Genomic DNA, 22,891 nt, shown 5'->3' with positions numbered 1-22,891 from the left:
AAATCATTTTGTTTCTTCCCTGCCTACAGCTTCAGCATATCACACTCTTTTGGCAAGCAGTAGACTAATTCCCTTAAGAGCTAACTTCCAAACTGTGTGTGCTACCTAAAGTCTCTAGATCTGTGACCTCTCTGGAGTCTCTGACATGGGGCTCTATTGACCTGCTGCATGTCTGGCTCAGCCGCATTGATTGATGACATTACAGGCAGCATGGCATGAGCCCTTGTGCAAACAGTCCCTGTCCCTGCAAACACTCGCTTGTCCCTGCAAAGAATTTGGTGCCAAACCATCCCTAGAGCAATACTCAGTGGGTAAAATCCAATAACTAATCTCAGAGGTGGAAAATGGCTAATGGCAATTAGTGGTTGTAGATAGGTAATGTGTGTCCAGTGGCATCTGCACATTTATTTAAGAGCTGTTTGCAGCACAGGTGAGGCATCTGTTCTACCGGTATGCACGCTTTCTGGGAATCAGCCCCGTGTCCTTGGTCTAGGTCTTTACAAGTGGCTCCACAGGAACACTGCTGTGGGATTGTACTCATCAAAGGCTAGTGAGTCATCTAGCATAGGCACCCTCTGAGCACTTCATTAACCAAGAGCCCAGGCGTGCACAAACACGGCAAATGAATACACTGTGAAGCACACACTCACACATACATACCAATATACATACACGCATAAACTTGTACACCCTGGGACACCGCCAGAGAAACATGAACACACATAGTAATATGTTGACATGTGTGCGCTCTCAAACACATCTCGACACACACAGGGAGAGACAAATGAGCCCACAGCAGAGGAAAAAAGAGACTTCTTATGTGGTTGCCATAGAAACTAGAGGAGGAGGACCAATTATTTAAGGTAGCAGCCTGATGTGAAAGGCTCGTATTTAAGGTGGAAGATGGCCTGCTAGTCCCATGCTCTGTGCTTTGTGTTCAAGAAACAGCTGAGCCTTGATATGAACTTAATTTAGAATGAAACGGAATTAGGTCTTGTATTTTTAGAATAACAATATGAAATATGAATGCTTATATACATGCGTTTTATTTCAGTCTCTGTCTGTGTGTGTGTGTGTGTGTGTGTGTGTGTGTGTGTGTGTGTGTGTGTGTGTGTGTGTGTGTGTGTGTGAGAAACAGACCCATTCAGACATCATAGCTGCTTTCCCAGGCCCTAGCCATCAGCTCTTGCACTTGATGTGTGCCATGAGCTCAACTGAATTTGCCCTCACCACCCTGATACACACTTGTACAAACTCATTTCAGATCATTCTGTGACCTTGGTACTTGTTTTGTCAGTGCGCCACAGAGGCTGGACTGAGATTGAGATCTCCTGGCCCACACACATTTGCAGGAGTCCCCAACGGTCATGTGTAGTTAGTCAAAGTTATTTATTTGATATTGGAAACCCTACGGTTTGGGAAGCCTCCTGTAGAATAGGGCAGAGTGGGAATTGTGTGTGGTTACAAAGTCAACAAAAGTGCAAGAGAGATTTAGGGTTTTTTGGTTGGTTTCTTGATTCTCTTTTTCTACTTTTCAGTACCTATGATATTGATAGCGGCAGTAATAAGACAAAATGGAATGGAAATGGAAATTGTTCTAATTATTACTGCGTCTCCTTTTCATATGCAGGCTTAGCTGTGTGCGAGTGGCTGTGTATTTAAAATGCATGCATAGAGAACTGTGTGTATATGTCATGGGGAGTTATCTGCATCGCTGCATAATGCCTCAGGGATGTTTTCTGTTCAGGATGTTTGAAATAATAATCACAAAGTTTCCGGTGTATATGTGCTGGTGAAGGCCTCCTGATAGTTCACCAATGGCTGTTTGCCCTAAAATCTGAAAGGGAAAAAAAAACCCTATCTTGAATGTTGCAAGTGCTGATTGGCCTGCATTGTTGTCATGGAGACTTTCCGGTCCTCTTTAGTGCAACATATCTCAGCTGTACTGAATTTCATTAAAGTGGGAGTGTGCTAACCTGCACACAGCAGACCCTCTCGTCCTGATGATAAAACTCCTTATTAGGTGTTATCAGGTCCATTACGCTTACAGGTGTGTCTATGTCATCGTCCTGTGTTGGATGAACTCCCTTGCCCCTTAATGATGAAATATACCCTGCTAAACTTAGACATTTGGTCTTTTTTTACACTTTTAGCCTGAGGCAGTGAAACACACACACACACACACACACACACACACACACACACACACATACCAGAGACCAGAGACAGCAGCCTCCCCTCACTTATCTTCCTATGGTTTCCTGTTCTCTCCTGTGTCCTACTTTCTCCTGTTTTTGGGGCTGTCTTGCTTTGGTGCTCCACTTCCTCCCACCGGCTCCTCCTGTGTGTCCCTCTTCCTCTTCCTCACACCTTCGCTTGCTCGGCTCGCTCGTCCTGCACGCCAACTTTTCTGTTCCGTCTCTTAGCTTAAATGCTGTTTCAGCTTTGCCAGCCGTGCCTATGAATGAAACAATGACTGTGGTGTCACATTTGTGATTTGACATGATTCCAAGACTAATATAGCCACATTAGCGAGAAAACAGAACAGATAAAAACACAATGTGAGGTGTGTTCAAATTCAGCAAACAGAGAGTGAATGTTCATAGCAAATATGTTTTCTCTGAACAGTTAAATTTGAATGATTTGGTGTAAAAATTCCATTTTAACTGTAACCGTTCATCCAGCTCCCATCCAGCTCCACTGGATGTTCTCAGAGAACTACTTCCTCAAACTGTGTGCGAGTGTTCGCAAACATTCACAGAGATGGGAAGAGGGAGACAGAAAACTGTTTGCAAACGTTCACCTATGTTTGTGAATTTGAACGCACCGCAATATAGCCCACAGCTGGGATACGGTAGGGGGCCTTAAGCTAGGGTACTTGCTATGTGACGCTACTACAGCATCAAACAAATGAAGACACAGAGCAATAGTCAGTTTGTCAGTTTCATTCCTTTCAAAAACATTTCTTATTTTATGATATTAGATATAATAATATATCTTTACTGAGAAGCAGTTGTTTCCAGGCAACCTATGCACTCTGTGTGAGTGCTGTGCGTTGAGTTGACCTTTCAGTAACAGTCCTGTGTTGTCACAGTGCTGCTGCCATATCCTGTCCCTGTCATCATTATGCATATTAAGGTAAATAGTATTGCTCCCAGGAATGTGTTCCATTAGAGCAGACATAAGAAGTATGGTATAATATACAGACATGCAACCAACTGACTAGAATGCTGTATATGTATCTATAGACTCTTATAGTTATGCTGAATATTGACTCACTGTATGGTTTCTGTTGCATCAGAGCTTCCTTATGGCTGGGAGAAGATTGATGACCCTATATATGGCAGTTACTATGTGGAGTAAGTTGTATTTTTTACCTTTGTTGGTGTATTTGACAGTCTTGAGTCTCGCTTTAAGCGTGCTACCATGTCTGTCTGTTGCACATATATGTTGTCTGTTGATGTTATTAGTGCATTCATAGATTGTATACTGTACTGTTTGTGTAGATTCTCTATATGTATTTAGCCAATGTATGTAACAATACCAGTATATGTTCACACAGATCTCTTGGAAAAATCATACAAATTATGGCTGTACATTCATTTGTGTAAGAAAAACAGCACTTTGTGCTGTCAAGAAAGTTATTTGTCTCCATGTTTTGGGAATTCGGCATTGGGTACTAAGTGGGTGAAAACAATGTCTCCTCATAATCCTGAAACTGAATTTGCTGTGTTTTTTTGCATGCTTAATGAGACATCAGTGTTTTGATTAGTTTGTCATATGGAAATGCTCTTAGGGTCTTGTTGCAATGTTGCTATTTCAATATTTAATCCCAAACAGCAGATGATGAGGCGGCTGTATCTGGTCCCCCCAGAGGTGAGCCTCTGAGATTAGCCCGCTAACGCTAATGAGTTTCCTCCTCCTCCTGCTCCCCCTCAGCCACATCAACAGAAGGACCCAGTTTGAGAACCCCGTCCTGGAGGCCAAGCGACGCCAGCAGCAGCAGCAGCAGATGCAGAGCCAGGGCCTGTCGGCGCTGCCCCTGCCCACCATATACAGAGGTGACCCGGCGCTCCACAGCCTCACCAGCAGACACATAGGAACATGGCCATGTTTGTATGTTTGGCACAAGATGATGAGTCACAAGGTTTTCAGCTCTGTCTGGGCCCCACATCTCTACTTCCTCCTGTGTGTGTGTGTGTGTGTGTGTGTGTGTGTGTGTGTGTGTGTGTGTGTGTGTGTGTGTGTGTGTGTGTGTGTGTGTGTGTGTGTGTGTGTGTGTGTGTGTGTGTGTGTGTGTGTGTGTGTGTGTGTGTGTGTGTGTGTACGTACGTGTGTGTGTGTGTGCACGTGTGCATTGTCCACCTCTTTTCTGCAGAGAAACCTCCCTTCACGCGCGACCCCACCCAGCTGAAGGGCACCTTCCTGTCCACATCGCTGCAGAAGAGCAACATGGGCTTTGGCTTCACCATCATCGGCGGCGACGAGCCTGACGAGTTCCTACAGGTCAAAAGTGTCATTCCCGACGGTCCGGCCGCACAGGACAGCAAGATGGACACCGGTGAGTTCTTCAGAATGGGCTGCATCATTCCCACCTCAGCTGATCTACTGTATTGTGTAGCCCGGATCCAGACGTCTCATTGGTCAAAAACACATAATTTCACATAATGTTCTCTAGAGCAGTGTTTCTCAAACTTTTTCAGATCAATATATAACCATAACCAATAAAAAACGCCTCAAGGACCACCGGAAAAAAATACAGTATATTACACAATAGACCTACTCACTGAACAACCTTGCTTATTGTCTTTGCACCTTGCTTATTGTGTAAGAGAATTCATATGATTTAAACTGGCATAGCTTACATAGCCAGTGTTGCAGAACTGTTTGGATACAAGTTGGTTCAAGTTGGTTCAATATTACAAACAACTTAACTATATTATATTTTACCACGTCTGCTCACGGACCACTTGGGATAGCTAGCGGACCACCAGTGGTCCCCGGACCACACTTTGAGAAACACTGCTCTAGAGAGTACTACTCAGTCAGTCACTATATGACCATGCCACCAGGCCCATATATGACTATATGATTAGAATTCAGTCACTATATGACTATGCCACCAGGCCCATATATGACTATATGATTAGAACTCAGTCACTATATGACCATGCCACCAGGCCCATATATGACTATATGATTAGAACTCAGTCACTATATGACCATGCCACCAGGCCCATATATATCACACTGTTTCTGACATTATGGGCATTCTCATGGACTCAGACTCAAATTGAGAGTATACAGTGGGCTTTTACTGTCTGAATTAAATCATCAGCTTGTAAATACTGGTAATTGTTTACCATTGTTGAGAGGTTAATTAGGAACATTGTGGCTGAAAGCATTGTGGAAATGTACAATTGTGACACTGCTTAGCTACATTTGACTGGTTGTTGCTTCTAAAGTATTCCATGCGGCTATTTTATAATGTGCAGCTTTACTGGTGGAACAGTTGTTTAATCACAAATCAGACTAATGCTGTCACACGCCACAGTACAGACCTAATTTAGATGCAAATTCCCTTTTTTTCTGCAGGATTTTATCTTCATCCAGAGTAAATTTGAAATGCAGAAATGCTCTCTCTCTCTTTCTCCCTCTCTCTGTAATCTCTCTGTTCTCTTTGTCCTTTCTTCCTGCCCTCTGCTGTTTGCTCTTGGCTGGTGTAATCAGCCAGACATACCCTCACCCACACCTCTGTGTTTGGCTAATGATGACACTGTTTCTGCAGTGCATTAGTGGTCAGCATTGAAAAACGAAAGTAGTTGATAATTATTTATTTCTAATTCAAAAGTATATTGTTTAAAGAGCAACTCAACTCAACCCTCAAGCTGTTGTGAGGGTTACGAGATTCTCATGATCCTTTGCAACAACATTAAGATCATCAAACTTAACTACAAATGTTTTCAAATGTTTTGAACAAGGGGGCTCATGAACATGCCCCCAGAGTGTAGCACTGTAGCTGAACATGGGGGCTCACGAACATGCCCCCAGAGTGTAGCACTGTAGCTGAACATGGTGGCTCACTAACATGCCCCCTGAGTGTAGCACTGTAGCTGAACATGGTGGCTCACGAACATGCCCCCAGAGTGTAGCACTGTAGCTGAACATGGGGGCTCATGAACTTGCCCCCAGAGTGTAGTACTGTAGCTGAACATGGGGGCTCATGAACATGCCCCCAGAGTGTAGCACAGTACCTGCCTGACAGCTCTAGCTGTTGGGTGTAGCAACTCAAGCTAGGTAGAACCGATTGTTTTTTTCTTACCGACATTACTCGGTGACCTTGAGAAACAGTGATCTTTGTGAAAAAAATCTCCTTTAATTGCCTTAAGACATCTTATAAACACTTCAGTTTTACTGTTGGTACTCAAATAAAATACTTCTTTGAACTAAAATAGATTGAGTAAATGAATTAGGTCATTAGTTTCCGCACATGTTTTTATTTAGTTTGACGGTTCAGGTTTACAGTGCAGCGGTGGTCTCTGATGGGTTTAGGGTTGTCCATCTGGAGGGCAGCTGGGAGAGATGGTCTGTGGATGAGTGAAGGGATATGTGAGCGTTACGTCTGTGTGAGCGTCATATGTAACCGTCTCATTCTCCATTCTGTCTAGGTGATGTCATAGTCTACATAAATGACATTTGCGTGCTTGGCACCACCCACGCCGACGTGGTCAAGCTCTTCCAGTCGGTGCCCATTGGTCAGAGCGTCACCCTCATGCTGTGCCGAGGCTACCCACTGCCCTACGACCCCGAGGACCCGTCGGCCAGCAACACGCTGCAGCCCATGGGCCTGGTGGAGCACCCGCTGCTGCTCAACGGCCGCAGCAGCTACGACAACTACATGGAGTACATGTCCCTGACCGGCCGCCTGCCTGACCAGCAGACGCCCATCCCCCACCCCGGGGACACGCACCTGGACGGCTCCCAGCCCCCCTCCCTCAGCGCGCCGGGCAGCACCGGAGCCATGGGGCACGAGGACGCCGTGTCCATGGCATCGTCGGGGACGGCGGCGGGGGCAGGGGCTGGACAAGGGGTGGAGCTGCTGAGTCTGACCATAGTGAAGGGCGCCGAGGGCTTCGGGTTCACCATCGCGGACAGCTCCACGGGTCAGCGGGTCAAGCAGGTGCTGGAGGCCCAGGGCTGCCCGGGGCTGTGTGAGGGGGACCTGATGGTGGAGTTCAACCAGCAGGGCCTGCAGGGCCTCAACCACAACCAGGTGGTGCAGCTGCTGAAGGACTGTCCAGTGGGAACGGAGGCCATCCTGGTCATCCAGAGGGCAGCCCCAGCAGCAGGTAAGAAGCTGCTGCCATCTGCAGCACCGTTTTGGACCTGGGAAAGACCCTGTTGGATCTGAGCTTTCAGTGCTAGCATTGTGAGCGCCATTCATCATTTCATCTGTAAAAAACATAGTCCATGTAGTCCATGCTGAGCTCTCTGTTCTGTTATGTTCGTAGACCTGATTCCTATGGTCCTAACAGAAGATGCAATGAATCTTAAAGGTTAAGGTTCAAGTGTCAAAGTTCAAGTGTTGCAGCCCAACACAAAACTGACACTTGAAAAGAAAAGACTGTAGCTGTGTGGTAAGTTCACTTCAGCATGGCAGTGGTCATAGTGTTTTGATCCTTACACACAGGTTGCATCAACACTCTATAGTCAGAAGAAAAACATTTTGAGTTGAAGAAAAATCCAGGTTCCCGGTGGTCAATATGGCAAAATGACAAGCATCAGAAATATTGACCGCTTTGGTTTATTTTTTCCGTCGGTTCAGTTGATCTAGCTGTGATTTTGTCAGTTGATGTCATTGTGACATAAACTGGGGGTGGTGTCCACTGCAGATTATGCCGGTCATCACTCAGTGGCAGCCGCAGGCTGCAGGTAGCCACTACTGAGTGTCACAACTCATGCTGCAAATCAGACTGTAGCAGATGCTGGCAGCGCCTACAGCAGCTCTGATCCCACGGCTCACAGGGTGTTGGTCCCATGTGGGAGGGCATCTGTGAGCAGGGGAACTGGTGGCTGTCATCTTGTCTAGCTGCTTGCCCACAGTCATTGAGGCTCTGTTGTTGCTGGAGATTTTAGAACATGTTGAGCAAGAATCTGTCAGTAATCTGTGTATACTTTGGACTGGCTTCTCCTAGATGAAATAGACTGTACTGTATCTCTACAAGCAACAGACAACATTATGCACAAAGGGCAAAAAATATGAAGAACGTTTTATTATCAATATAGCACGGGGGCAGTTAATATGGTATATGTGGTTTCGTTTCTTTTAACTTACATAAAACACTGTCCTGCGGCTTTTACACAATGCGGCTAATACACGTAATTCTAATATAAAGCAGCCAACCCAAATGGAACAGTGACCTACCTCTGCTATCCTGCAGTAAGGAAGAGAGAGAGAGAGAGAGAGAGAGAGAGTGAGAGAGTGAGGGCGAGAGAAATGGGAGGTTCTGCCATAAAACGTGAGACTGCTCCATTCTAGTGGCGGCACCATGCCAGAGTCCCGCTGAGCACCGGCCATGTTCACAGCTCTGTCCCTCAGCACTCCGCTTAGTGCATGTTGCTCAAGCTGGGCCAGCAGGAACATGACAGACAGCTTGCTGGGCCAATCAGGATGCTCATTATGCCACCTGAAGGGCTGTTTAGACGTGCCAGTTAGAAATGGCAGAGTGTATATGTGGTCAGGGCATTTACATTAAGGTATTTTCTGAATGAAGGGACTCATGAGGTGGTCATTCATTTGGTATTTTCATAGTCAGCATGTTTCCCCTGAGAATTCAATCCTTGACCTTAGCAGTGTTACATTTAGAGGTCATTTTGCAGTTGCACTAGTCACTTTGTAATGCTTGAAATGGCAGCTAGAAATGAGACTGTAATGGCAACTCAGACCCTCAGCACCACGGACAGCTCATGCATCACTGTAACCTTACTTTCAGATCACCCCAACAGTTCAGCACTACAGACACTATTATCCACTCCCTCTTTTGTTGTGTTTGTAGATATACACATTCATCTGTTTGGAAATGTATTCATCTGTTTGGAGAGAGAAGAGAGCTTCCAAACATTGCTGGCATGCTGGATCCAGAGTAAAGAGAAACAAGAGTCTTTCCAATTTGTAACATGCCGCAATGGCTGCATTTAATGTGGGGGCCTCAAGTTAAGCTCCAGCTTGCTTTTCCACTGATGTAACCCCATCAGCTTAAGAAGGCAGACAGGCACACATTCTCACACTTTTGATCTTGGAGGACTTGGAGGGAATTTGTTGGGAGACATCACTGCTTGTCAAAGACAGAGTGAGATGGGCTCCTTTCATGACAGAAGCCATCCATTAGGCTTTCTCTAGCTTAGCGCCCATTTATACTGCACACTCGCCGCATGTTTAGATCACATTTTAATCCTTCACTCGCAAAGCAGGACTTTGAAGTTAACACGCTACTCATTTCCTTCCCCTGATCAAAATTGCATGTCAAGATATGTGTACCTCTATCACAAAGAATAAATCTCAATCTTGCCATCAGCTATCGTTATGTACATGGAGGTGATTGAAAGCAGCAAGTTGTACAGCTGAATGGGAATTATCTCTCAGTCGTTTATGTTTTTCACATTCATTTCATTGCACTGCTCCTTGCCACAGTGTGTGAGAGGAGAGAGGATTTGAGCTGAAACAGTAGGAGAGAATGCACCGCAGCTGTTTGGAATCAGATTGAGCCCGTCGGAAATATGCACAGGCCAATTTGGAATTGTTGGATTAAATGGAAGCGTGACTACTGCCTGCAGCTAATGATGTAATTAGGTTGAAAAAGAAGGAAACAACCACACTTCTCTTGGGCCCACTTCACAGACAAGAATACAACATATTATTGGATATCCTGGCCTGATTATAAAATGCTTTGTGAACTATTTTACTTGGAGAGTTGCTTGGAATTCTGTCTATTAAGGATGAATGAGAGCAGCCATTTTGTGTCTAAGTTTAGTTTGAATGTTTTTATTTCATTTTATTTTGAGCTCAAAAAGAATTGGATTTTTACTTGAGGTTATTTGAGACTTTTCTTTTTACTGTAATTGTATTTTTGATATAATTGTATGTTCAAAGATGTAAAGGGTAGCTAATGCATAATTCTGTGAATATGGAAACCGTCTCCATGCATGAAGTGCTGCAAATAGTCAAGCCTCCTGGACCAAGTAATGTTCGAATGTGTTTGTCTTGCCCCCCCCCCCCCCCCCATCTGATTTATTCATGTTTATCTCTTTCAGGTCACTTTTCTCCGTGGGAGGGCTCTAAACAGGTAAATAGGATTTCTTCCATGGTTGGAGGTTTTCTGTACATTGCTTTATGAAGATGTCTGTCGGTCACTAATATTCCAGTGTTTCCCATACATTGACTTATTTGTGGCGGCCCACCACAATATCAACATCAACCACACAATGATTTTCCAGGTTGTACTAAATTGTGCTTAAATCTGGTTCATCATAACCACGCTACGCTAATTTGTTAAAAACTGTTCCAAGTTAATTCTGCAAACCTACCCCCACAAATAGAATTCAGTTCTGTGGGAAACACTGTATTCACCTAATTTCTTTCAATATCTCAACAAACTAGCACATTAAAACACACAGTGGGAGCAGGAATTCTGTTTACCCCTTTACCCCTTTGCTCAAAATAAACTTGTTTATTACTGTGCTCAAACTACATTGTGCACTTGCTACAGTAGAGAAATTGGCATTTATGACTCCATCTCGCTGGCCTACATTGGAGTGATTTAGTGCAGGCCTTTAGCTGACAGACCACTTTCACTGACACCATGCAGCAGGATTAGCGTTAGCTTCGATTCGTAGGGCCTAAAAGGAAAGTGCTGAGAGGGAAGGGGGACCATCAGCAGCACAGAGCTCACCACTCTTAGGAACCGGACCCCGCATCACCTGCAAATCACATCAGGAGAGGTTAGCTTCATCTCAAGGTATTATCAAAGTAGAGATGTTGCTGACAGAATGTATGAGACACTTTCCTGTTAAATTAGTTTAGCCAGATAATCCAACTTTTACTTTTACATTTACACTTTACTTTTAGTGTTAACGACTTTGAACATTATGCAAGGTGAAACATTTCAGCATGGACAGGCTTATTTTCGATTCATATCATCTACATGCTACCTCACTGTGCTCTTAGGAAATATACACCTTTGAGTCAAGATTTGGTTTGGTTCTGCAAATGTGGCTTTAGGGCTGCACGATTTGGGGGAAATATCTCATTAGAATTTTTCAGACAGATATTGCAATTGCGATTGCAATTTACCATATGTTTTTTCAATGTCAATGAATTGATTCGGTTCAATATTCCAAGTGTCTTTTTAATTTGTGCCACCCCTGCTTGGTGAGCACGCCCAGTGCACAAGAAGCAAAGCACCGCCGACCGACTGTGAAGCTCACCAATCAGAATGTCTGTGCCCTTCATGCACTACACATACACCAACCAGAAGTGGCACAGTTAAAGAAGATGACATGAATATAAAAGTCATAAATGTGACAAAATGAACTGTGCAGGATTATTTGTAGCTTTTGCGATTAAGTAAATGCGTTGGTTCATATTGCGATTGCGATAATTGTGCAGCCCTACTAGTGTTGTATTTGTCGATCATAAGTACTTGATCAGCAGTTGATCCATTTGAATGATCCGTTCCCTCCACTCCAATGGTAGAGTAACTGTATTGTATATGTTTGTTTCCTCTGCACCAGTGGGACCCCCAGTGTAGCCCCCAGACGAGCCTGTCGGCTCCAGGGTTGCCCCACGGTGCCCCCCACCCCTCCCACACCCTCCACCGCTCCTCTGTGCCAGATTCGGAGGCCTTCCACCTCAGCAAGCCCGACCCGTACGACCTGTACGAAAAGTCCCGGGCCATCTACGAGAGCCGGCGTGAGTAGCGTCACATACATATCCCATCATTTATGCAAGCACGAGTCTTAATTCCTCTGCTTAGTATGGAGCCTTAATGATTATTGTTATATAAGTAAGTATTATACATTGCTGACCAATTTCATTCTTTCATCCCAGAGCCAATTATATCGCGGTTTCATTTCCTTTCAGATGCAACAGGTGAGTATAAATCTGTCATCATGTTCACTCCTTACAGCCAGGCCCCACCAAGTGCACAAGAAGCGCTCCGCTTGCAGAGCGTAACAGCAGTTTTAGAAGACTGGTCTAATTTGGTTTTGAATGTACACACTGCGATCACGTCTGGTGTAGCCATTTCCATCGATTAAAGTGGAAGCTAATTGTTGCAGCATACGCTTCAGTTCTGTGCCTGGTGTAGCCTGCCTGTCACCACACCTGACTTGCACATTCTCCACTTCATGCCCCATGGCCTTGGTCATGCTGACACAGCTTAAATCACACACTTTACTGTGAACTGCCAGATATCAAATGATGCAATTTATTATGGAGTGGCTTGCTACAGAGTTGTGGGTATGTGTAACACATGTAGCACAACGTGGTTGTCTGAACACTAATCTTCTAAACCAGTGTACTTCCATCCTGTGTAATTGTAGGACCCGAGTACCAGGAGGTGGAGGTCCACTTGCTGCGGGAGAAGACTGGCTTCGGCTTTCGGATCCTGGGCGGAGACGAGGCGGTGCAGGCTGTGAGTCCGGACGCCCGTGACAAGGCTCGTATGGGGCGGGCTGGACAAACCACCATCAGCTAGCGTCGCCACTACTCCATCTCATGCCAAAACAAGAACATAAAGGGTGGAGGGGTGGTAGTGAGAGAGAGAGATGCAAATTATTATATACAGAGGGGGGAGGGGGGAGAGCTGATGAAATTTGAAATTCTCCTCAAAGCAGGACAGGGAATTGGCTTCTTACACTCCATATTTGTTTCTATCAATAACAGATAATTGGATATTCCAAAGTTCAGTTGCAGGGACAGCAAATTCTATTAAATTGTGGCCAGCTCCCTACATGGTCAGGGATGGTCATCATGGTGGTTGAATGTCCCATCCAGGCCTCCACTCTTTCTAAAGTGCATTCTGTATTTTTTGCTCATAATGCTTTTATATTTTGTCTTCATTCTATATTGTCCTCATTAATTTTACTAGAGCACTCAATTATTTTTATGTGATTTCTAGCTATACTCTGTTTATTCTTTGTTTTATATATGTGGATTATCCTACAGAAACTGAGGACATGCAACTCATGTTAAACAAATATTGATATTTTGCCATATTCTACACTCTCCATATATAATCATCTGCAATAGACTTACTTCTACAGTAATTGTCAGTATGAATAAATCAGCATGGATGAAATGTAGGTTGCAGAATCTTTCCAAATCTTTGCTGGATGTAGCTGATGCCAGTGTGATTTGCCCACGAGCAGATTGTAATCGGGGCCATAATAGAGAACAGCCCTGCAGAGCGGGATGGCCGCCTGCGGCCAGGGGATGAGCTGGTGTCCGTGGACCACATGCCTGTGGCGGGGAGACCCCACCGATACGTCATTGACCTCATGCACGCAGCTGCTCGCAACGGTCAAGTTACACTTACTGTCAGGAGATCAGTCCAACCACTAGGTGAGCTCAGTAGATTTTGGTAGATGTGTTATTAGAATATAACAAATCCATCACCTGTATTATATGACTTTCATTTTGACATGAAAGGTCATATGTGACCTACATCTATGCACTGTTACTTGGTTAACTGAATTGGCTCTTGAAGCCAACAGAGTTGTAATAGAGTTTTGAAGGATAATGTTGATGTAATACTTCACTACTAAAGTGGATGGTGTTTTAAAACAACTCCTGTATGTTGATGCATCAATGAAACAAGGTAGGTTTCTGTTTCTATAGAACAACATGTTTTGAGGGCACATGTTGGGAGGGTGTCCAGTAGGCAGGAGAAGAGAGTGCTCAGTGTTGGGAGGGTGTCCAGTAGGCAGGACAAGGGAGTGCTCAGTGTTGGGAGGGTGTCCTGTAGGCAGGAGAAGAGAGTGCTCAGTGTTGGGAGGGTGTCCTGTAGGCAGGAGAAGAGAGTGCTCAGTGTTGGGAGGGTGTCCTGTAGGCAGGACAAGGGAGTGCTCAGTGTTGGGAGGGTGTCCTGTAGGCAGGAGAAGAGAGTGCTCAGTGTTGGGAGGGTGTCCTGTAGGCAGGAGAAGAGAGTGCTCAGTGTTGGGAGGGTGTCCTGTAGGCAGGAGAAGAGAGTGCTCAGTGTTGGGAGGGTGTCCTGTAGGCAAGACAAGGGAGTGCTCAGTGTTGGGAGGGTGTCCTGTAGGCAGGAGAAGAGAGTGCTCAGTGTTGGGAGGGTGTCCTGTAGGCAGGAGAAGAGAGTGCTCAGTGTTGGGAGGGTGTCCTGTAGGCAGGAGAAGAGAGTGCTCAGTGTTGGGAGGGTGTCCTGTAGGCAGGAGAAGAGAGTGCTCAGTGTTGGGAGGGTGTCCTGTAGGCAGGACAAGGGAGTGCTCAGTGTTGGGAGGGTGTCCTGTAGGCAGGAGAAGAGAGTGCTCAGTGTTGGTTGACTGTGCTGCTGTATTCTGGCATCTTCAGGTGAACTATGTCCAGAAAACGGTGCAGCGGCTGCTCCTGTCTCTGGCTTGGCCCAGCACAGCCCACGAGGACATGGCTGCCCAGTCAACCTGCCCCCGACCACTGATGTGCTCATCCACCGCAAGGAGAGCGAGGGCTTCGGCTTCGTCATCATCAGCTCCCTCAACAGGCCTGAGAACAGTGCCACCATCAGTGAGTGCCCAGATGGGTGCATCTCTGTTTCATGTCATGCTTATTGTTGCAATCAGCTCTTCAAGACCGTTTCTCTTGTGGTATCCTATCATACCACTCTACCGCTATTCCTTTTTTCTTCATGGTTGTGCTGAATATTTATGGTCTGCAGTGGCTACAGCAGGGGCTATCTGTTGTGGGACCAGAGGCAAAACTTTGCTAGTTCAGCAGACTGCTGCTCAATGTACTGCAGACTGCATTTCTTTGGGACAAAGTGTACAGTTGGATGGGTACTTTGAACTCCCCTCTTAGAGGATAGGTTTAGGGTACGCTAGCACGGTGGAGCTTAACTGTCCAACAAGCTAAGCTGCTAGAAAATATAATGCATTTTACATGTCATGAAATAAAGTGTTGCTAATTTATTGCTAATGGGTGATGCTAATAGTGGCAACGACTAGACTATATCTAGCGATATTTATGTGTAATTTAAATCATGTAAAAGAAGGGCGAAAAGGCCACACTTTGCATAAGTTAATTTTTATTGCACTTAATTTATGCTAACTGCCTTTTCTCCCCTCTTTACTTCGTTACAAGATTGGTCCAGCACTCTTAGAAATGAATGAGACAGAGCAAAGCCTGCTCCTATTACTGTATTTCCTAAAAGCTTGTCCAAAACTTGTTCTAATTCAAAGCTTGTCCAAAAATCTGTATTTAGATTAGAGTTTTAGGATTGGCTAGTTGAGTTGTGTCATTGAAATATGGATGCCAGATTGCTAAGTAAATGTGTCCTGCTGCTACAGATAACCTCATACTTTTAAGTAAATTTTTTCTGAGCATCTGGTCAAGCAGTCACTTCATGATTTTGTAGTTTCTGCTATAATTATAATTATTATTATCTGTATATATATATTTTTTAGCATTATTGTATGTGTGTGTTTGTAGCAGTGCCACACAAGATTGGCCGCATCATTGAAGGTAGTCCAGCCGACCGTTGTGGAAAACTCAAGGTTGGGGACCGCATCATGGCCGTCAACGGACAGTCCATTATCAACATGCCACATGCTGACATTGTCAAACTAATAAAGGATGCTGGCCTCTCTGTTACTCTCCACATCATCCCTGAAGAAGGTATGCAATATTTAAAATACCTGTGTGTGTATATGTGTGTGTGTGTGTGTGTGTGTGTGTGTGTGTGTGTGTGTGTGTGTGTGTGTGTGTGTGTGTGTGCAATACGCACGTGCGTGCGTGTGTGTGGGTTTGAGAGTGAAAGAGGACCAAGGGGAGAAATTGCATGTGTTTTCTTAAATGCATTTGAATATATGTATAAATTAATCATATGGCATGCATTTACTTCCCTATAGTGAGTGAATTATGTAGCTATTTAGTTATTTTTAGTATCAGTGAGTTGTCTACCTGTGTTGCTATATTCCTCCCTTTCCTTTCCTTTCCCTGTGTTCTTTCATAGGAAAGGAACATTTGAAATGAGATCTCTCCTTTGTCTATTCTACTTTTTTCTAGACATAATTGAGCTAAATGTAAAATCAATATGAAATATTGGCCATTTCTCATATTTCTTAATTTGAGCTCCTGAGAATTAGCCCTTCTCTTGTCTGAGCCCAAGTCTAATTTAAGATCTCAAAATACTCCTTTTTTCCTTCTCAATCTATTCTTATTGCTCCTTATGTCTCCTAAGGGGGGTTTAGGGGAAATGGGTGAGATCTCAATAAGCGCTGATTTATTTCTTGTGAGACAAAGAAAAGACATTTTCCTCTGGGCTATAAGAAACCAATTCTTATCCGGTGAGTTCAAAAATACAAAAGACTTAAAGTACAGAAAATACAACTTACGGTACTGTTCAATACTCTCCAATATATGTCTCATCTTTAACAGCATTTGTTTATTCTTTGATCAGCATTACAGTTGTTTATCTCTGACAGATGGAAATGGACCACACTCTGCACCCACGTCAGAGAAGCAGAGCCCCATGGCCCAGAAACACAGTCCACAGGCCCAGTCCAGCCCAGCGGCCCACCAGAGCCCCTCCAGCACCCAGCCGCCCCTAGCCACCAGCCAGCCCAGTCCACTGGTCACAGAGGCCAGCCCCACCGTGGCCCAGAGCAGCCCAATGGTGGCCACACAGCCCAGCACAGCTGCACCTCAGCCCAGCATGGAGGGCCTCCAGCCCACTCCCACAGCCCCTCATCCTGTCTCGGTGGTGGAGCCCTGCATCTCCATGGCTGCTCCTTGCCAGGTCACCTCAGTGCCAGTCCCCCCACAGCTATACCTCCATGACAGCAGGTATTACTAGCTCATAGTCAAGGATCTCACGTGTTCCTTTGTTTGACTGAAGCTGCTCTCACTCTCGTGGTGGCTCACATTCCTGAGTGCCCATAACCTCTCTGGAATCACCTCTGAATCATTTCAGAATCCAGAAACATGTAAATAATTTATCTGAATCTTTTTTTGAGAGAGAGAAAGTCTCTCACTGATATTAAAGGTACACTATACAAGATTTTCACCTTTACGAAGCCAATATGATGGTAAACGAACTTGTAATAGGCTTTACCTAGCATATCTATACAGCACATTCAGCACACAGTGAAATAAATCTCTCTGAACACACAGTGCTCGGAGAGCAGTAAGGGCTTAGGTGCCTTGCTCAAGGGCACTTCAGCCTTTCCTACTGGTCGGGGTTTGAACCGGCAACCCTCCGGTTACAAGTCCGAAGCGCTAACCAGTAGGCCACGGCTGCCCCCAGTCTCTAGAGGGAGCTCTACAATCGCCAAAAATACCTAAACCTGCATAGTGTACCTTTAAGAGGCAAGGCCAGGCTCACCAATGGCATTCTAATCCCTAAGATGTTCGATGAGGTTGAAGTTGAGGTTGAGGTTGAGGACTTTTCTCACACAGAGCACTGCCCATCATACTATGCTAATGTCCCAACCCACTGTTTCTGACCATGCGTGTAGTGATGCCCCCTGCTGATCATAAACTGAATGCTTGGTGATTACTTGAGGCATTTCGACAGCAATCAGACACAACTGAAGAAGCCCTGTTAAAACTGCCAACAGTACGGCAGATTAGTCTCCAATATGTAGCACATTGGAAATCAAATATAGTTTTTACAATGCAAACCAGTGGCAGAAGTATCCATGTGGTGTGAGGGGATCTCTGTTTTCCTCACCTGTATGATGTAGTATGTAGTATGATATAGTATGTAGTATGATGTAGTATGTAATATAACATAGTATGGCAGTAGCGTAGTCATTCCTGACAAAAGTTGCTGGGGGAAATGCATTTACTTAGTTTTCACTTGGATTTGTGGTACACTACTACTTATTCAGAACATCTACTTTGGTGTCCAACTGGACTGGTATGATGCAAGCGTCTGTCTCCCAGGGCTACAGGACTCATGCTGTCAGCATGTTGCTGGGGGCATTCCCTCCCATATTTCACATGTCTACTACACTACACTGGAATGTTGGCCAAGCCAACCTCAGCCTTAAAGTTTGGTTTGTTTACTTACTGCACAATGCTTGAACAGTTTCAGCTGTCTGTCAACTGAGTATGTGCTCTTAAACTACGGTAGCCTATAGCCTTGGCACAAGCAAGCACACGTTTAACTCGAGAGGAAAATGCAGATTTCACTTACCAGATAAAGAAACCTCCAAATAGCCTACCGTAGGCTATGTTTACATCGGAATTGACGTTCATGGTGTTATGGATTCATTTGTCTGCGACGGAACATGCAACTTCTCTCTGGAACACCTTATCAGCTGAAGAGTAACCTTCTGCATAGTGCGCGACAATCCCAAACTCTCGGATGCATTAGAACTTATTTCGGTAGGTCAGCACTTGTGCAGCGCAGGCTTTTCCCAAACTGGTGGTGCTTAAAATGCTATATAATACAACTGTGAGCAGACAATAACTGCTTTGAAAATAGGATTGCAGAAGGATTGCAATAATAATGATAATAATAACGTATTACTATATTGCAGAAGGCAAGTAGTAGGCAAGCAGTAGGCAGTGTACTGTACATATCTATCAAACCACCTAGATGGTGAGGGTGGCGCAAAACAAGGTCAGGGAGGCCTTCATGCATTGTAGAATGTTTTGTGGTCAGAAAAAGTTTGAAACTACAATAAATAGGTCCAAAAATTAGGTTTATTGTGTGTGTGACTGTTCAGTACTGTTCATATTGACATTTTAAAAGCAGACTTAAAAGTAACTCAAAAGTTACTTTCTCTAGTAACTAATTACTTTTGATATACAGTAATTGGTAACGTAACTGAATTACTTTTGAAAGAAGTAACTAGTAACTGTAACTAATTACTAATTTTCAGTAACTTGCCCAACACTGTGCATGGACTCATATGGGATATATGGGTTAACAGTAAACTGTATCAAATGTCACATTGGAAATCTGTGAAGAAGATCTCTAAGGTTTTCTATATCATCACGTTGGATGAACAGAAGTAAAGCATTAACAGTTTTGATTCTGTAATGTTCATGAAGTACGTAGCTATTTCACTGTCCTTCTTAAGGACTCATTTCTAACTATAAATAGTTTTCTGGAGTGTGGCTGCCCGTGTGGTTCCTGCTGTCAGTTATGGCATTCAGTGTGCTCTGATTGAGAGTGTTTAGTTTAATAACCCACAGGGCCTGGGGCTATCCAACACTCCCTGTGCCAAAGAGCTTCAGCCGGGTTGTGTAACATCACTTACCTTCTCTTGGTTAATTATTTACCTGTGGATATCTGCTCAATAATGCATAGCACTAAGCCTGAAGGGGACATGTTCCACTCAGATGTTAGGCCTCAGGAGGCACAGCTTTGATTCATACATCTTTGAAAGGATGACGGAGGGATATTACACACAGAATGAGATTTAGCAAGTGAGCTTTGTCCACCTTCTGTGATTTTCCAAAATGGCTTGCCATAGTGGATCTAAAAGTGGATGCTCCACTTGAGCATTATAAGTTTATTTTAAGGGGAGGTTCAGCGAGCACTGCCTATATTCAGGACACTGAAGAGACCCTCTGAATTTCCATGCAATGACATGAGTTGAAGAATTATGAGTATTTTCCTGGCCTGACAGAAGGCTGATGAAACAGAATAATAATTCCTCTTATATTAATTCTGCAAATATATGGCACTCAGAAATCAAACAAATATTGATTTCACAGAGTTGCCGAGTTTCCATTGGTACATTTCGTATGGCATAATATCAGCCACAATCTCTGATTGATTGTTTTTATTGAAGGTTATAGAAGGCAACATCCATGTAATTTATACTCAGTGGGGTGGAAGTAAATCAAGTGACCACACACCAGAGGCATCACTAGACTTAAGACGTTACTGGGGTACCTTTAAAGGTAAAATGTATCAGTCTGGTGCACTTTGGGGCAAATTCTCACATGTGCGTAAGGGTGCCAAGTAAAAAATGTTTTAAAAGTAAAAGCATTTTGGGAGGAGCAACTCTTGCGCGCATTCTGCCACTGATTTCAGCACAAAACAGCACATTGCTCGAACAGAACGTTACAAATTAACATTACAGTATCAAATTCGGTGCTTAATATGCTGATACGGCCTTAGGTTTTCCTCCATTTCAGTGTCACACGGTGGCATATTTCCCGATATTCATTAAATGAAAGTGCACGCACATCTACAAAAAAACGAAACAGGTGCTGGGTAGCCTATAAGGCAACATATGAAAAAATAGAGAGATACCCGCACACTGATATAAGCTCCCAGAGTGTTTTATCAGGCTACAACGTTTCGACCAGAGGTCTTCAGGTATCAAGCATATTACCTTATCCATACATTGTTAAATAGGGACATCCCCTATGTAATCACCCACTTTGGATATTGGAGCTTACCGACTGTGTTGGCCTATCTTCGGTTTTAACGTGAAGTCATAGTCCCATAGCCTACTTTGTTCAAATTTTTCCATTTCTTTCCAACTTGACCAAAGTCCTCCACACATTTGCACAGACTTTTGCACTATTGTCCAGAATACTTTATATTCTCATGTATCTTGATTAGTTTGTAATGTAGGTTGACATTGTTATGCCAGTCTCTCTACTGTATAGATTTTCTTTTCTTTTGACCAAGAATGTTTATGTCAAGTGTTATGCCTTTTTATTACTATACAGTATATTGGATTTTGACCTCCAACAAATAGTCTCAATTATCTCAGTGTTGGCAGTCTTCTGACAGGAGTGCTGAGCCTTCCTAATGTTGGTGATTGTCTGGTATTTACAGGTCAGAGGTGAAAGCGCGGCAAGATGTGAAACCAGATATATGTCAGCCTCCATACACAGACTACCGACAGCCTCCAGTAGACTACAGACACCCTCCAGTGGCAGACTACCGCCAGCCTCCCACACTGGAGTACCGCCACCCGCCTCTCATCGACTACAGACAGCATGCAGTCCCAGACTACAGGCCACAGGTGCTGCCACAGGTAAGAGCAGCCAAAGGCCTCTCATGTCCTTGATCATCTGAGGGATGTAGGCCTCTCATGTGCTGCTGAATTTGGGAACCAAACCGTGACAGAACTTCAGTGCTAAATTGGTATACTTGTTGTAGATTGGAGGAGAGGCAAATGTGATGAAATGAAAAACACAATGGGCTCAGTTGGGTACCTCTCCAGCTCTTAGTGTGCTAATAGCACACATACAGTACACTGTGCCATCCTTTGGGCATGCGTGTGATGTGTGTATTGTATTGTTTTACTGCTCAGGACTTTGATTACTTCACTGTGGACCTGGAGAAGAGTGTGAAAGGGTTTGGCTTCAGCATTCGGGGAGGAAGGGAGTACAAAATGGACCTGTTTGTGCTGAGGCTGGCGGAAGATGGGCCTGCCATACGCAGTGGAAGGATGAGGGTGAGTTCTTTGCCCAGAGACGTTCTTCCTCCATTAGACATTCTTTTGTCAAATGTCTGCAGATGCAACATTGGACCAGATGTTCACCAGATGAAAAATAGCACAAAAAAAAAAAAAAAAACACACACACGTCATTAGGTGATGTTAATATACAGTACTGTATATTATACAATATTATACAACAGTTGATGGTAAGCTATATGTTCATATTATATGACCGCAATGTTAAAAACAGATTGTGCAGAATACCACATTCCACTTCAAACCTAAGGACAGCTACATTTTCCTGTAAATGTTATCATTAATCATCATCAATCAATAAAACAATTGTTACATTTAATCTTGTTCTTGAGGAAGGGCATAAGAGCTAAGGGAATACTACTGGATAAAATGAGGATCATGTTGATACCTGACTGTGCTATGATGTTCTCCTCTGTGTAGGTTGGAGACCAGATTATTGAGATCAACGGGGAAAGCACCAGGGACATGAGCCACGCCCGTGCCATTGAGCTGATCAAGGCCGGGGGGCGGCGCGTGCGTCTGCTGTTGAAGAGGGGCACAGGCCAGGTGCCAGAGTATGGTGGGTGCTCAACTCCTCCCATATAACAGCAGGCTACACAAGTGCATCAGCCACCTGTTAACATTAAAACAGATAACATTGGTCGTAAATATTAATATACCAAGTGGGGAATTTCACTGACCAGATACAACAGCACCACAGTTGAATTCCAGGAAGCAATCTCACCATAGTGAATTCTGTTGTCACGTGTTAGTATTATTGTAAATAATGTCTGTGGATAACCTGTCTCACTAATTCTCATGCCTTTCTTCAGAGTTGAATTTTCTCTGGTTCTATCAGCTGTCATCTGTAGGAAACACTCCTTCTCTGAACTAACTATGTAACCATCACTGCGTAATGATATGATGCTCCCTCTTTTGTAACTCTAATCATAGTCTAGGGTTTTACTCCCTCTCCCTGTAGGATTGGTACCTTCCAACCTCTCCATGTGCATGAAAAGTGAAACTCTAGGCTCTCCCTATTTCTTCATAATGGGACACTCAAAAGATACGGTTTGTGAAAACACTGCATGATTTTCTGTTTCTTAACATTTCCCATCTAATTCCTCTTTCTCACACCTGTGCTAGACTGCACGTCATCACTGTGCTGTTTTTCTATGAGTATGATGAGAAGCGGTGATTAGAACTGATTACCATCCGGCCACTAACTAGCTATTTGTTTCCCCCC

General features: G+C 44.1%; 1 protein-coding gene across 3 annotated transcripts in view; it reads left to right on the top strand.

The window, feature by feature from the left end:
• Positions 1-22,891, top strand: part of magi2b (membrane associated guanylate kinase, WW and PDZ domain containing 2b) — a 61,994-nt gene that overhangs the window by 35,789 nt on the left and 3,314 nt on the right. For 2 of the 3 annotated variants that reach the window (XM_076264747.1, XM_076264745.1), the window contains 16 exons: positions 3,302-3,359; positions 3,940-4,061; positions 4,379-4,561; positions 6,669-7,349; positions 10,312-10,343; positions 11,791-11,968; positions 12,107-12,148; positions 12,601-12,692; positions 13,429-13,621; positions 14,588-14,779; positions 15,701-15,886; positions 16,696-17,056; positions 21,021-21,222; positions 21,502-21,645; positions 22,087-22,225; positions 22,628-22,716. In XM_076264747.1, the coding sequence (XP_076120862.1) occupies positions 3,302-3,359; positions 3,940-4,061; positions 4,379-4,561; positions 6,669-7,349; positions 10,312-10,343; positions 11,791-11,968; positions 12,107-12,148; positions 12,601-12,692; positions 13,429-13,621; positions 14,588-14,779; positions 15,701-15,886; positions 16,696-17,056; positions 21,021-21,222; positions 21,502-21,645; positions 22,087-22,225; positions 22,628-22,716 (2,894 nt within the window). The remainder of the gene's footprint in view (positions 1-3,301; positions 3,360-3,939; positions 4,062-4,378; positions 4,562-6,668; positions 7,350-10,311; positions 10,344-11,790; positions 11,969-12,106; positions 12,149-12,600; positions 12,693-13,428; positions 13,622-14,587; positions 14,780-15,700; positions 15,887-16,695; positions 17,057-21,020; positions 21,223-21,501; positions 21,646-22,086; positions 22,226-22,627; positions 22,717-22,891) is intronic. The other variant, XM_076264746.1, reaches the window with a different exon arrangement.

Source organism: Alosa pseudoharengus, unplaced genomic scaffold, assembly GCF_046254945.1.
Source record: "Alosa pseudoharengus isolate Yale_2024_CS ecotype anadromous, Long Island Sound unplaced genomic scaffold, YU_APseudo_1.1 YU_APseudo_1.1_scf_10, whole genome shotgun sequence".
In the NCBI taxonomy this organism is placed as follows: Eukaryota; Metazoa; Chordata; class Actinopteri; order Clupeiformes; family Clupeidae; genus Alosa; species Alosa pseudoharengus.
Note: the sequence above shows the minus strand (reverse complement) of the source record. Positions and strands in the feature narration are given on the sequence as shown.